Raw genomic sequence first — 15701 nt, 5'->3', positions numbered from 1 at the left:
TCAGACAGGATTGGCTGGGCAGCTCATCTACTGAGGCTCTGTGTGTGGAACTGAGGAATAAGAAATGTGACTGGGGTAATATTATAGGTCACCCAATTGTCCACATGATTTAGAGCAGCAAATTTGTAAAGAGATCTCACAGCTTCAAGAAACAAGGTTGTGTTAGGTGATTTTAAATTTCCACTATTGACTGAGAATCCCATACTGTAAAAAGGCAGGATGGGATAGAGTTTGTCAAATGTGTTCATGAAAGTTTCCTTAATTAATATTAGACAATAAGGGCACAAGATACAAGAGCAGAATTCGGCCATTTGTCCCATCCAGTCTGCTCCACCGTTTCATCATGGCTGATCCAATTTTTCTCTCAGCCCCAATCTCCTGCCTTCTCCTTGTATCCCTTCACGCCCTGACCAATCAAGAATCTTTCAACCTCTGCCTTAAATATACATAAAGACTTGGCCTCCACAGGAATTCCACAGAATCAGGGCTCCTGTACCTCCTTTACGATGGCAGCATTAAGAAGAGAGCATGGCCTGGATGATGGGGTCTGTGATGATGGATGTTGCTTTATTTTTGGCAGCAATCCGTGTAGATGTGTTCAGAGTGGGGAGAGCTTTTCCTGTGATTGTGAGGCTGTATCTATGACTTTTTGTAGGCTTTTTTATTCTTGGGCTTCACAGCATGCGAAGTACAGACTGTGACTGCTTCCTTCTCTGGGCAAAATACTGTAGGTCTTTGCTGGTCCATGATTCATGTTTGTTCTGGAAGATCCAAGGCCTGGCAAGACTCAGCATGAAATTCATCACCTCCCTCATTCTCAGGTGCTGACTGTACAAAGTGCTGATGTAAACACTGAGGCCAGTGACAGTTCTCTGAGTATTGAACGGCAGACGAGTTTGCTCCACCCCTCAGTTCCTTCCTACAATTGATTGACCGAGCTCAGCAGAATATAAATTGCAGCCGTTTGTGCCCAGGGTACTGGATGCACCTGAGGTGAGGCTGGCCTGTTGGAGACGGATCACAGTGAGTACCAGAGGGACTATCTCGGTGTTGCTGACACACACGAATGGGAGTTAATTGGGATTGCTTTGTTTTAACAGGCTGGAGACAGGATGAATTACTTCATCCCCATTGTGTTCATGGTCTGCATTTACCTGCCGGAATCTGACAGTGCAGGTATGTACTTGTTCTGATATGAAATATTCCTGTGTGCAAACACCATTCAAGGTGCATCTTAGCACAGTGGTACTGAGGATCCCGAGACATAGGAGCAGAATTAAACCATTCAGCACATCCATTCTGCTCTGCCAGTCCATCATGGCTGATTTATTATCCCTCTCAACCCCATTCTCCAGGCTTCTCCCTATGTGGGGCAGCAGATCCCAGATTCCATTCCCAGTCTGCACTGAGGCATCTGACCTCATCTTGTGTCCTGAGATTCCAGGTTCTCCCCCAGCTGGTTAGTTACTACAGGAATGGGACACACACATTTCAAACTCTTGCTGGGTGTGAACCAGGGTTCTGCATGAAATCATTAGCTGTAGGAAATGAAAAATGGTAACTACAGTGAATGATCAACTCCCAGAGGTTGTTGTTCTTCATTACACTGAAATTATTGGGATCTTTTTAAAGTTATTCCCAGTAGTAAAGAATGTCTGGTTTTTGCTGGTTAGGAAGGTGAGAGTAGGAAGAGGCGACGGGTCAGGTCAACTGGGACAAGACGTGTTGTACCTTGATCAAATGCTGAAACAGTCACTTAATTGTCTTCAAGCCTTCTGGTCAGAACCTGTTTCTTCAGGTTGATGAATGGATTGTACATTGAACAGTACAGTGCAGTAATCGGCCCTTCATCAGATCGACGGCTGATCTAAACTGATCACATCTGCCTGTGTAGGATGTGTTTGCCTCGACTCCCTGCCTGTTGATGTGTCGCTCCAAATGCCTCTCAGCTTTGCTATTGTGTGTGTTTCCACTAACTCCCCTCACAGTGCATTCCTGGTATCTTATGGTCTGTGTAAGAAGAAAATCTATCTCACAAATCTATAAGCTTTCTGCCTCTTACATTAAACCTTGGCTCTTTAGTATTTGACATCTAAACCTTGCATAAAAGACTCTGAGTATCTACACTATCTATGCCTCTCTTGATTTGACTGACTTCTCAGGAACCTCCTCAGCCTCTGAAACTCCAATGAAAATAATCCAAGTTTCTTTAACCCCTCCTCATGCTGAATAGTTTCCAACTCAGGCAACATCCAGATTAACCTCTTCTGCACTTTCTCTGAAGTTTCCACATCCTTTCTAATGGGACAGCTGGGAATGATGGATCAGTTTGCCCCAGTCTTTACCCGTCACCCATTGTGACAGAATGTTCTGCTGATCCAACATGGATTTGGATAGAGTCAGTCATGGCTCATGACCTCAATTGGATGTTTTAAAGTGACACCATGTTGGAGTTTATTCCCTCATGACAGACTGTCAGCTACAGTCAAACCTCATGGAACTGGACAGAATTCATTGGTCTGATCTGGAAACTGCCCTCGTGACAGGAACGGAGTGGGGATAATGATCAGGTGTAGCTCATCGATGGGAGTAACGAGTGGTTTTGTGCAAGGATTATGTTGGTCTGTAACTATTCACTGCACTTGTTGACATCTGATCTGATCAGAGGGAAGGACAAATGAGCCAGTTTGCCAACGACACAGGGTGGGGAGTTGCATTGAATGCAGTCTGCAGAGCATTGGACGAGCACTGGATGCAATGAGGAGACGGGTTGGGCTCTGGGTGGAAACCTCAATGTCCATCACACAAAGTGACACGGAGTGTCTACACTTCTTGCTGCCTCAGTAAAGCAGGCAGTAAAAGTAAAGACCTCTCCCACCCCAGACATTCTCTCTTCTCCCCTCTCCCATCAGGCAGAAGATATAAAAGCCCAGGAGCACATACCACCAGGCTCAAGGACAGCTTCTATCCCGCTGTGATAAGACTATCAAACAGTTCCCTACTATAATAAAACAGACTCCTGACTTTACAATGTCCGTCATCGTGACCCTTGTATGCCTTATTGTTACCTGTACTGCACTCTCTCTGGAACTGTTATACTTTATTCTGCATTGTGTTAGTGTTTGACCTTGTTCTAGCTCAATATACTGAACTGATGAATTGTTATGTCAGGACGGTATGAAACACAGTGACCCTCAGTACATGTGACAACAGTAAGCTAATTTATCAGTTTACAAGTGACTCTGCCACCCGGAAGGAGAAGGGAAGTGAATACATGTGAGCACCCTCAGCTCCAAGACCCCACAGTCCCCTTTAGGCTTCCTCCACCATCACTGGGTCAGAGTCATTCCCAGTGGAAGGGGTTCCTGCTGGCCACTCTCTCCTGGTTTACCTGCCTGTCGAAGTGGTGTACGGAGAGTTGCTGCTGTAGCAGGCAAAGAGCTACTTGGTGCCACAGTTGTGAACCGAGTGTGCGGTGGGGCCAAAGGAGAGTGAGCTGGTGTGACAAGCCCCTTCACCAGAAGTGCTACCCCTCCCTGGACACCTCATACACCCCTCTGAGGTCCTTACATCCATGCAATTAGAGACCACCCCTGTTGTGTTCCCTTCAATATCATGTTCAGTTCTAAACTCAGCTCCCTATTGCACCATCAGATGCAATCTGCTCCCACTGCTACTCCTGATGATGCCTGTTTCCATCCCAGGCTATCAAAGGATAATTGGGGAGAACACTCCAAAAACTTCAAAACTTCTGTGGTATATGTTGTAGTGTGGATGAAATCACTGGAGAGACTGAGTTACTGGTAGATACAAAGCAGCTTCTGTATTCGACACAACAAGGTACAGCAGGCATCATAGGGGTGAAGATGGAAAGGTCTGCTAGCCCAATGTGGGCTCGATATTTATTTGCTAAACACAAAAGGCAATGCCTATTTTCAAAGTATAGACAATACATAGACAATGCTTTCTTTTGAAGCTTCATACAAAACATCACACCTTCTGACTTCATCCTTTCCTCCTGACGCCCACATGTCTAGGCTGGTATCCACAACCTTCAAGAATTCAAGTTAAACCAGAATACATTTATTTGGCATTTTACCTGCTAACATAGAGGACAATTCATATCTTTGAAGTATAGATAATGTTGTCTTCGAAATTGCCTGTAAACTTCATCCCAGAGGCGTCAGCAGCATCCAGTATTCACAGCTTTTAGGAAATGCATTGTTATGAACTCAATCCACAGTACTTTGTCAAACAAGACTGGTGACCAGAGTCATTTACGTGTAAATGAATCATCTACCCAAAAACTCACTCTAACTGTATACATGACATTATCTTCACCCATTCAGTCTCTGTGTAACGATAGGACATTTGAGTATGACTGCCAGGGGTTACTATGTGGACAAAAGACACCAACTGGGTTATTTCAACAGACAGTTATGACAGTCCTTTTGATTCTGTCCACTGAGTGGTTTGGGGTGGCCTCTACTTGAATGACCTCTCAACCTCCCTGTGTTCAGGTCTACAGGTGGTGTGAGGAGTTTACAGAATGAGCTGTCCCACTATCACTACAGGCTCGCTAACCTGCACCGCAGAACCTAAAGCTGCTGTGTAGTGGGGAACTCCAACAGCAGGGGTCCCTTCTGTTGACTAATATGGCACTGGTTTTCTCGTGTCCCCGGCAACGCACACCTCTATAGCATCGTAATACACTCCATCCTTCTGTAGTAAAGGAGAATGTGGCAGGCCACATCTGATCACCCTAAACCAGGCGCAGAGACCACAGCTTTTTCAACTCTTTAAATGCCCCCTCCTCACCCAGCCCCACATTACTTCCTCCAGACGGGGATTCCCCTCTTTGATTAAAACCTGTAAGAGAGCCACTGGGTCTAATAACCCCGGTATGAAATTACAGTTCTAATTAAATAGCTCCATTATCTTCCTCACTCCCCTAACACTGACGGGATGGGGCATACAGTTGATTGTTGAACATCTGTTCTCTGGTAATTCATTCATCCTCTGTGAAATTCTGTGCCAATGTGAGCCTATGAGAGCTGATCTGAAACCCCTGCTCCGCAGTATTTCTACAACACCTGACTGTCATCCCTGAGTGACCTCCTTCATCCCCTAAGGTGATCAGTACATCATCTAAGGTTTTACTGTGTCAGGTGCCAGACTGACTTCCCCAAAGTGTGTGCCATGGCTTTATGGAAGCTGTGGGGAGTCTCATCCATGTGTACTGTTGTGACTGTGACCTGAGTCACTGGAAAACACTAAAACTGGTGGTCTGAAGGTCTGTGTTCATCACAACAAGCAGGCACTCTTCTGCAGATCCCCTCTGGGGTCTCTCAGGCTCAATGTACATCACCTTTTATACCCTTAAGATCAAAGGTAACAGCTCATGATTCAATACAATTTCAGTAGTTACAATGACATTGTTTACTTCAATATTTTGGGGTGACAATGACTCATTTGAATTGTGTATTACAGTGGGAGACTCCCCTGAATGTTCAAATATCACTGCTGGGACAAATTAATTCACATGGATGGTGTAACAACTTCTGGGGACAGAGATCCCAGACACCCAAAATGAATGTTGCCAAGGGCTGTCTCTGTACACAGCTACACCAAATATTGATTGATCAGCTATGTCGCGTTTGATGTGCTAAGTGACACCATCAGTCTGGTCTACCATCTTGAGCTCAGTCACAATGGTGCAAAATAATGTGATGATAATAATAATAAATTGTTACTAAATGGTTAAAGACTACATTCGCAGCATGTAACCACCCACACTGGACCCCCTACAATTCACCTAGTGATGGAACCGGTCTATCAATGACGCCATAGCCTCACCACTACACACCGTCCTCACTCACCTGGAGAAGAGGGATGCATACATTACAATTTTGTTCCTAGACTACATTTCAGCATTCAACACTGTAATTCTCTACAGACTTGACAGGAAGCTCAACCAGTCTTGTGCAGCTGGATCCTGGACTTCCTATCAGATCGCCAACAGGTGGTAAGGATGGGCTCCCTCACCTCTGCCCCTCTGACCCTCAACACAGGTGCCCCTGGTATTGTGTCCTGAGTCCCCTCCTCTACTCCCCTTACACCCACGACTGTCCTGCCACACACAGCTCCAATCTGCTGATCAAATTTGCAGATGACACGACACTTATTGACCTTATTTCTCGCGGTAATGAGACAGCCTACAGAGGAGAGGTTAACACCCTAACACAGTGGTGCCAAGACAACAACCTCTCCCTCAGTATCCAAAAGCACAGCAGCGTCTCTTCCACTCAGGCGACTGAAGAAGGTCAGCATGAGCCCCCAAATCCTCAAGACCTTCTGCAGGGTCCCATTGAGAGCATCCTGACTGGCTGTATCACTGCCTGATACGGGAACTGCACCAACCTTGATGGCTGGGCACTGCAGAGAGTGGTACAGACAGCCCACATCATCGGTGGTCGTGAATGTCCCTCTATTGAGGACATTTACAGCAGCAGGTGCATAAAGAAGGCCTGGAAGATCATTCGGGACACCAGTCACTCCAACCATAAACTGTTGCAGCTGCTTCCGTCTGGCAAATGGTATCACAGCATGAACGCCAGGACCAATAGACTACAGGACAGCTTTTTGCTACAAGCCAGTAGACTTAAATATTCACATGTCTGTATATTGCAACAGAGTCATAACACAGAGATTTTAACTCCCTCACATTGTGGGACAGATGTAAGATGTAAATAAATTCAAATTCACATTCAAATAATAATGTTGCCTGGTTTGATGCAGACAGGTGAAGATAACACCATTGTTTTACGTTTTCATGATGCAGATGACAATGTCTCATGGTCAGTTCACTTTGCAAACCACATTTCTTAGCATCCAGCCTCCCTGCTGTGGCCAGAAACCTGTGCTTTGTAGACAATGCTGTTTGCAAACCTGTCCTTTTAACTCCAGACTGATTACTGCTTGCAATTGATATTAAGAACTCAAGACTGTTTCTATCTGGAATTAATATCTGCAATATCCACATAAATTCATAATTCCAGATAATCCCTGACATAGAAAGCCAATTAGGACTTGGGTGCTAATGGGACAGACCCCTGAAAAAAACACCAGTGACGTCCAGGACTGTGAGCATTTTATGTTCCAGGGACAACTGTTCAGGATTGTGATGGAGAACTGGCCTTGTGTGCTAATGACCGGGACAACTAGCTAGGATCTGCTGGAAAAGACAGAGGGGTAAAGGAGATGATGTCCTCTCAGGCCATGGCTGGAGACAGGGATCTAATAAGGGAAGAAGGTCTAACAGGAGGGGAACATTTCGCATGAATCATAACCAAGATCAGCACAACAATGTGCGCTGAATGGCCTGTCCAGAGCTGGACTGTTCTATGTCCTATGAAAGTGAGGACAGCTCAGACCCAATGCTCTGCTTCTCCCCGGGGTGAAGGGTTTATGGATTGTAGTGATCAGTGTAAATGGCTGGCAGGGGTTGGCAACATTCTGGGCTGGCTGTTGTCTGACCTCAAGCTGATTGTTGATTGGTACTGAGGGGATGATGGTGTTGAACAGTCGGAATGGTGCAAAATAGCTTAAAGAGTGTTGGCCGGCTTGATGAAAACCAATTCACATCCCTCCATTGTCTTCTGTTTGGTTGATGCAGACAAGAACATCTCATGGTCACTCCACTTTGCAAACTATATCCCTTGTGTAACCAGCCCCCTGCTGTGGGACGCAGTGTGTGCCCTATAGACAGTACTGTTGCTGTCCTTTTGACTTCAAATCAATTACTGCTTGCAATTTATATAAAGAACTGAAAACTGGCTCTTGCTTAAACTCGATTAGTTGCGCCTGTAGTATATTCACATAATTCCGTACCTTTGTGATTCCCTAAAGGGGAGTCCAGCACATTGTCTATCATACACAAAATTCCAGAGAAACTGAACAGGTCAGGCAGCATCTATGGAGGGAAATGAACATTTCTGGCTGAGACCTTCCTTCAGGTCAAAATACTGCCTGACCTGCTGAGTTCCTCCAACATTTTCTGTGTGTTGCTCAAGATTTCTAGCATCTGCGGATTTACTTATGTCTACTCTGGCCACAAACTCCAACGAAGTCCATATCACAAACTCCTGCTCTGAGCAAAGGGATGTGTTCTTCCTGAATACTGGTCACCAGTTACTGCAGTGTCTCACCTCACAAACACAGACCGTTGGTGACACTTCAAACTGTGACTTAACCACATCTAACTCTTCATGTTTTACAGGCCTGAAAGGGAAATCGCTGATATTTGAAAAGGAAACAAGCAACAGCTATGTCAGACTTTCCCCGTCGCATTTCACCGAATTGACTGCCTTTACTGTCTGCCTCAGGGCAGCCTCTGAATTGACCCGCGATTACGGTTTGTTCTCCTATGCAACGTCAAGGAGTGCCAATGAACTGATGATTTGGTACAGTGCTAATGGACACATCGCCCTCTATTTATACAGAAATATCGCAGAGTTTTCCCTTCCAAAAATGGATGCCTTGCTGAGACACATCTGTGTAACCTGGGAATCTAAAGAGGGTTTGGTTACCATCTGGGTAAATGGGAAACGCTCTTTACAGAAGATTGGTAGAAAGGGTTGGGTTGTGAAAGGTTCTGGTCAGTTTATTCTTGGCCAGGAGCAGGACAGTGTTGGAGGAGGTTTTGTCAAATCTGAGTCCTTTGTTGGGGAGATAACTGATGTTAACATGTGGGATTCTGTGCTTGACACCAGTGAGATTCAGATAGCAAATGAGGGATGGTTATGTACCGGAGGGAACATCATCAACTGGGGAAAAACTTCCCATGAATCAGGAGGGATGGTGACGATCAAAGACAGTAATGACTGTATATCTTAATGTCTTGGCTACAAAAAGGATAAAACTGTTCTTACTGAATATGACCTTTCATTGTGATCTTTTCTCTCTAAGTCAGATGATCAGTAGATATAGTGAAGTTGATTCTGGAATAAAGGGCTGTTAATGTCTGGGTAAGGGACCACTCAGTGAGTCCTTCCAGTTGCTCATCAACCCTCACTGACTGGGGAATGGCCTCAGATTCAGTGCAGAAGAATCTCGGTCATTCTCTGTCACACGTTGGGAGATGGATGGGGGCAGAGAGCTATGAAGGATGTTTACAGGGGTCAGCAGATGTAAACTCCAGAGTACTATCCCACTCACTGAGTCTCACTTAACACAAGGAAATTACAACAACTACTCAGGACAGACGAGCCCTCCCTCTTTAACCAGACACCTCTCCTCATCCATTCTGCTGGACCCTTCCTCAGATCCCACTGGGAATAGTTCATCCCAGTTAAAAGGTACAGCAGCACAGAGCAGTGTCAGGGACATTTTCTGCCCTCACCCTGACACACACAGGCAGACAATGAAGTGTCTGGGGCAGGGGTGGTGATGGTGATGGGCAGACATAGACTGTGGGGAAATCCCTGTGGTGGAAGGTGATCCTGCCATTGACTTTGTTTGTGCTGATGGGAATTATTATTGCCCCTCTCTCTGTCTCTCTCTCTCTCACATTGTTTGTTACACCAAGCTTTGGAAAGCTCACAGACTGTACTGTGCCTCAGGTGACTGGGATTGAACTGTAACACTGCTGTTTTTCAGTTTAGTAAATTAACATCAAAACAAAAATGATCTTGTGTGTGGTAATTACTGTGTGTGTGTCTGTGTATGGTCTTCAGTGAAAGCTCAGCTCACTCTCCGTTCCCATCATTAAATCAACACAAAAGACCATTAGACATAACAGCAGAATTAGTCTATTCAGCCCATCAGACCTGCTTCATTATGGCTGATTTATTAACCCTCTCAACCCCACTCTCCTGTCGGCTCCCCATAAGCTTTGATGCCCTTACTAATCAAGAACCTATCAATCCAAGCTTTAATAATATCCAATGACTTGGCCTCCACAGCCGTGTGTAGCAACGAATTCCACAGATTCACCACACTCTGAAGAAATTCCTCCTCATCTTTGTCCTTTTATTTGGAGGCTACGCCCTCTGCTCCTAGACTCCCCATCTCCAGGAAACATCCTCTCCACATCCACTCTATCATGGCCTTTCAATATTTAATACATTTCCATCAGATTCCCCCTCATTCTAAACTCCAGTCAGTACAGGCCCAGAGCATCAAACACTCATTGTACATTAACCCTTTCATTACTGGGATCATTCTCATGAACCTCCTCTGGACCCTCTCCAATACCAGCACATCCTTTCTTACATAAGAGGCCAAAACTGTTCACCATATTCCAAGTGTGATCTGACCAATGCCTTATAAAGCCTCAGTATTACATCCAGTGATGGAATTGGGTTCATTATCCACAAAGCCATAAACTCAAAATAAGATTTCATGTCCTATCCAATATAGGTATTTACAGGTATTCTCACTATCAGAGGCTATACTGTACCAACTTATTCTCCAAGGACTAGCTTACTTCCCTGTCTATTCTCTGCGGTGAGGTCCAGCTGTCAATACCCACTGCTGAGTGATGGATCCCCCCTCCCATCTCTCAGCAGCAGCTCCCCTCTGTGGGTGAGCAGCCCTTCTGTAACACTTTTGTTTGCAAAGCTGTGTTTTTAACGTCTGACTGATTACTGCTTCCAGTTTAAATTGGGAACTGAAGACTAGTTCTTGCTTTCAACAAAAAGCTGACCAAAGAATATTTCTTAGAAGTTCACCTTTGTCACCAACACTCTGACCCTTTGGAGAGGTCATGCCACTGTGTTGGACAGCTGAGGTCAGCAATAAGCTTCCTGACTCCTGGAAAATGAATATCCATCATGATTGTCCATGCTTTTATATTCTAGTCCTCTCGAAATTAACACTAACTTGTACTTGTCTTCCTTATTACCAGCTCAACCTGCAAGTAAACTTTTAAGGAATCCTACACAAGGACTCCCAAGTCCCTTTACACCTCTGATGTCTGGATTTTCTCTCCATTTAAAAAATAGTCTGCACCTTCATTCCTTCTACCAAAATGCCTGACCATCCACTTCCTTACACTGTATTCCATCTGCCACTTCTTTGCCCATTCTCCTCATCTATCCAAGGGCCTCTGTAGACACTCTGCTTCCTCAACACTACCTGCCCCTCCACCGATATTTGTTTCATCCAAATCTTGGACATAAATCCATGCATTCCATCATCCAAATCATTAACATATAATGTGAAAATGTTCTGGTAAGATGGTGGCATGTTAGTTCACAACAACTTCTACAGGGTCAACAGAAGCTGCTACTGTCCTACGTAAACATACAGTGTCGAGAGAAAGTATTCACCCTCCCTCTGAAAGTTTTCATGTTTCATTATTTTACAATAATGAACCTCAGTGGATTTAATTTTATGCTGATCAACAGAAAAAAAACCTCTTGTGTCAAAGTGAAAACAAACCTCTACAAAGTGATATAAATTAATTGCAAATGTAAAACACAAAATAGTTGATTGCACCCCTTTCAAGTCAGTATTTAGTAGAAGCTCCTTTGGCATCATTTATAGCCTTGAGTCTGTGTGGATAGCTCTCCATCAGCTTTGCATATCCAGACACTGCAATTTTTCCCATTCTCCTTCATAAAACTGCTCAAACTTTGTCAGATTACATGGGGGTCATGAGTGAACAGCCCTTTTCAAGTCCAGCCACAAATTCTCAATTGCATCTGGACTCTGACTTGGCCACTCCAGGACATTGACTTCATTGTTTTTAAGCCATTCCTGTGTAGCCTTGGCTTTGCGCTTGGAGTTGGAAAACAAATCTCTCATGTCGCAGTCTCCTGTTGACTGAATCAGGTTTTCCTCCAGGATTTCCCTGTACTTTGCTGCATTCCTTTTACCCTCTACCTTCACAAGCCTTCCAGGGCCTGCTGCAGTGAAGCGTCCCCACAGGATGATGCAACCACCACAATACTTCACGGTAAGGATGGTGTGCTTTTGATGATGTGCAGTTTTTGGCTTATGACAAACATAGTGTTTATTCTAATAGCTAAATAGCTCAATTTTGATTTAATCAGACCGTAGAAACTAATTCCAGCTGACTTCAGAATCTCCCACAAGCCTTCTTTCCATTTCTTGATGATTGACTTAACTGTACTCCAAGGGATATTCAGTGACTTGATATCAGCGAGTTGCTCATTGGCGGAGAAAATGAAAGAGCTCCACATCGTGCTGCTGCCTGAGTTGATGGAGGCTTTCGGTCCAATAGTGAGTGGCCATCATGGTCGCTTTTCCTGTAATCGCATGATCCTTTTGGACATTGTTAATCTGGTAGGCTGCAAGTTTGATTTGCTGATCTATTTTGAGGGCAGGAGTGGATGGCAGGGAGGCTGCACGGCCTCGGTCGTAGTGAGGACGAGGCGTTGCCTGTCAGCAGCCGCCAGGAGAGGGGTGAGAGCCGTCGAAGCTAGTGTGCTCCACCAGGGGGCGGTGTGGTGCGGCGTCCAGGACGGAGTCGGTGCTGCCCTCCCGGTGCTTCGCTCGGCAGAAGACAAACTCTGTCGTGGTTGACTGCAGTTTCTGTTGGCACTCAATGGTCTCAGGGCCTCGAGCCGTGGAGTTGCCTGTTTTGCAGCCACCAGTAGAGAGACGTCCGAGCCTGTGTGCTCCACTGCGGCGGGTGGGGGGGTGGGGGGAGGGTGCAGAGTGTGGCACAGAATCAGGGCTGGAGTTGGTTTGCCCCCAACACTCCACAGCATTTTCTCAGCAGAAGACAAGCTCTATTGTGGTCGACTGGAGATTTCAATGGACTGAAGGATCTGCACTATATACATAATATTTTTAGCGGTTTCATCTGGCTGATATTCTAAGTGCTCCTTATGTTTAATATGGGATGACTGGGTCTTGAGCCGTGGTCTCGGCCGGGGCCGGTGCACTCACCCAGAGACAGTGTCCAGGCTGGAATCGGTGCTGACCCACCCCCCAGTGTTGGCTTGCCGGGAGACGGGCTCTGTTGTGGTCAACTGGAGATTTCAATGCGCTGGAAACCGCAGACAGAGACACAGCTGAGTTGCAGTCAGGAATGAAAGTGAGCATTATCAAAGTTGCAAAGTCGAAACAGGAACCAGCCTGTCTGAACAAATTGTGTTACTGTTGCATCAGGGGCTCACATACACCAAATAAGTGCAAATTCAGGGGCGTATCTACGGAAAATAGCGCCTATGGCAAGCACTGAAATTGCACCCCTGTCCAAACATCTGACACCCATCTTTTAGATAACCTTACCATAATATCAGCTCAAAAATACAAGTTAAGCTCATTAATCTTTTAATTAACAAATGATGGCACTGAAAATTATAACTGCACCTTCCTTGCTTTCACTGATACAAATTGGTGTATGATGTGATCAAAGTCAGTTTTTTTCAGCTTCTTCTCTTTCTACACTCAGCAGAGCAAGATCACAGAGTCTGCCTTGACCCATGGAGGTTCTCAAATACGAAAGTATTAGTTTTAACTTGCTGAATGATCTTTCACATCTGGAGATGGAAACTGTGGTGGTTAGCATTATCTGAATAGCAATTCGAAGATTGGGGAAAATGCTCTCATCTCCATATTGAACAATAAATTCAAGAAGCTCTTCAGGTCTTGATATTTTCATGTTGATCCGCCTTGATAGCAACATTCTGCAATCCAAAATTTCTTCATATAGCTGCTGTCCATCAACATCAGAGCTGTACAATTTTCCCAAATTTTTGCACTTCTTCTTTAGGTCGTTACTGTCGGCGCTGTAGCACAGTCCCTCGACATCGAGAAGGAACCCAAACTTGGTGTCAGTGTCATGCAAAGGAGTGAACCTTTCATACATTTCTCTGTGAAGATGATCGAGCGTTCCCTTCATGACTCTTTCCATTTCCTCCTTAGCTGTTAACCCAGCGTCTCTCGAGTTCTCATCAGCCATTCGTTTCTTTCATCTCTGACATCTTTCAACTTCAATATTCCATTCTTGACAGAGACCGACTCCTTCTTCGAGTGACTCATTGACCAACACTTCTCTTTCATCATAAAAATGATCTCAGAGGGCTTTCAAATCCAGGGCAGCATCGTAGAAGTTCATGCTAGGATCCTGCAGCCTCTTTTGAATACAATCAATGCAAATGAGTACGTTGTTCCAAAATCCTAGCAAGATCAGAAAATCGTAACTTAACCTGCAGTTATACAGCTGCCTTGCGTCACTTTTTGTTTCACTGGTGTCGTTTTCATTGTCTATCATTGTCCTGGTGAAGTTGAAGTATCTCCTCAAGGTACTTGTTGAAGGGCTTCACTACTTCTGTCCTTGCACTCCACCTGGTTTCGGACTCCGACTCAACAACCACAGGCACGGCATTTTTGAGATTTTCCCAGCGCTGTGTTGAACGAGAGAAAAACACGTAGAGAGCTTCATGCATGATCCCAGCATCTGCGGAGTATTTTGTGTTTACGTAGAGAGCTTCGATGGTTCCAAAAATCGTGACCATCATTGTATCCTGCTTGGCTGCATGTACACCCACCAAGCTGAGTGAGTGGTTGTCGCAATTCACTAACACTGCCAGGTTGTTTTTCTCACTTATTCTTTGATGAACATCACCTCTGTGTCCAGCCATCACAGCAGTGTTGTCATAGCACTGCGACCGACAATCTTGTAGCTCCATTTCATCCTTCTCCAGCTGTTTCAAGAATGTGTTAGTGTGGAAAAATGAGCAACGAAAGAAACTAATCCGTAGTAATAAAACAGGTTTGTTTGCCAGCCCATCTCTTGGAGGGTTTGTGCGTGCGTGCATGTCGCTTCAACTCTTTGTGGATACGCCATCTCTTCATGCCCAGTTATGACATACAGGTTTCCCCCGCCATCCGAAGGTAGAGCGTTCCTATGAGATGGTTCGTAAGCCGAAATATCGTAAAGCGAAGAAGCAATTACCATTTATTTACATGGGAAAATTTTGTGAGCGTTCGCAGACCCAAAAATAACCTACCAAATCATGCCAAATAACACATAAAACATATAGTAAAATATGTAACATATAGTAAAAGCCGGAATGATATGATAAATACACAGCCTATATAAAGTAGAAATACAGTACTTCTCTATAACGATTGCCTGTACAGATCTCCGTAGCGAAAATCTCACGCAAGCGCTGTTGGCATAAATGCGCTCTCCGGAAACCTTTAAACTATGAAGCTGCCAAATCTACCAAATAACACATAAAAATACACAGCCTATATAAAGTAGAAATAATGTATGTACAGTGTAGTATCACTTACCGGAATTGGGAAAACAGCGCCGAGCACACTGATGATGGTGTGTTAGACTGAGTCGTCACAGGCTGGGTGGTGCAGTGGCCCCCACCCTCCAGGCCGCTGACCCGATACATTGCCGCGAAGAACGCAGCGGTGGCCGGGAGGCACACAGCACATTGTTAATAAAAAAGTCGAAATAAACATGCTAATTAATTAGGTGCTGCCCGGCACGTAAATGTCAGCGCAGATCAGAGGCGATTGCCGATCTTCGCGAATCGGTATAGTATCTGTCCGGGGCCCGGGTGTTGGGGTGGTGGGACATGGGGGTGTCATCTCATCGTCAATCAGGGCAGGCCGCTCATTTTCTCCTATGACTGCCCGCCTCGATGTCGAAGGTCGAGGTTCGTCGTCTGCTGTGGCTGATGTGGAAGGCTTGCTTGATTGCTGAG

At 45.1% G+C, this 15701-nt stretch overlaps 1 protein-coding gene across 2 annotated transcripts; it reads left to right on the top strand.

The window, feature by feature from the left end:
- Positions 1–928: 928 nt before the first annotated feature.
- On the top strand, positions 929–9673 carry LOC134338297 (mucosal pentraxin-like). Of its 2 annotated transcripts, none has more exons than XM_063034049.1 (3): positions 929–993; positions 1101–1176; positions 8279–9673. In XM_063034049.1, exons 2-3 carry the CDS (start codon positions 1113–1115, stop codon positions 8893–8895), a joined length of 681 nt encoding a protein of 226 aa, XP_062890119.1. In that variant the 5' UTR covers positions 929–993; positions 1101–1112; the 3' UTR covers positions 8896–9673. The 2 variants fall into 2 exon arrangements, with proteins under 2 accessions (XP_062890119.1, XP_062890118.1); XM_063034048.1 differs by having other exon boundaries at positions 939–1023.
- Positions 9674–15701: the final 6028 nt, after the last annotated feature.

This window comes from Mobula hypostoma, chromosome 26, assembly GCF_963921235.1.
Source record: "Mobula hypostoma chromosome 26, sMobHyp1.1, whole genome shotgun sequence".
NCBI lineage: Eukaryota > Metazoa > Chordata > Chondrichthyes > Myliobatiformes > Myliobatidae > Mobula > Mobula hypostoma.
Note: the sequence above shows the minus strand (reverse complement) of the source record. Positions and strands in the feature narration are given on the sequence as shown.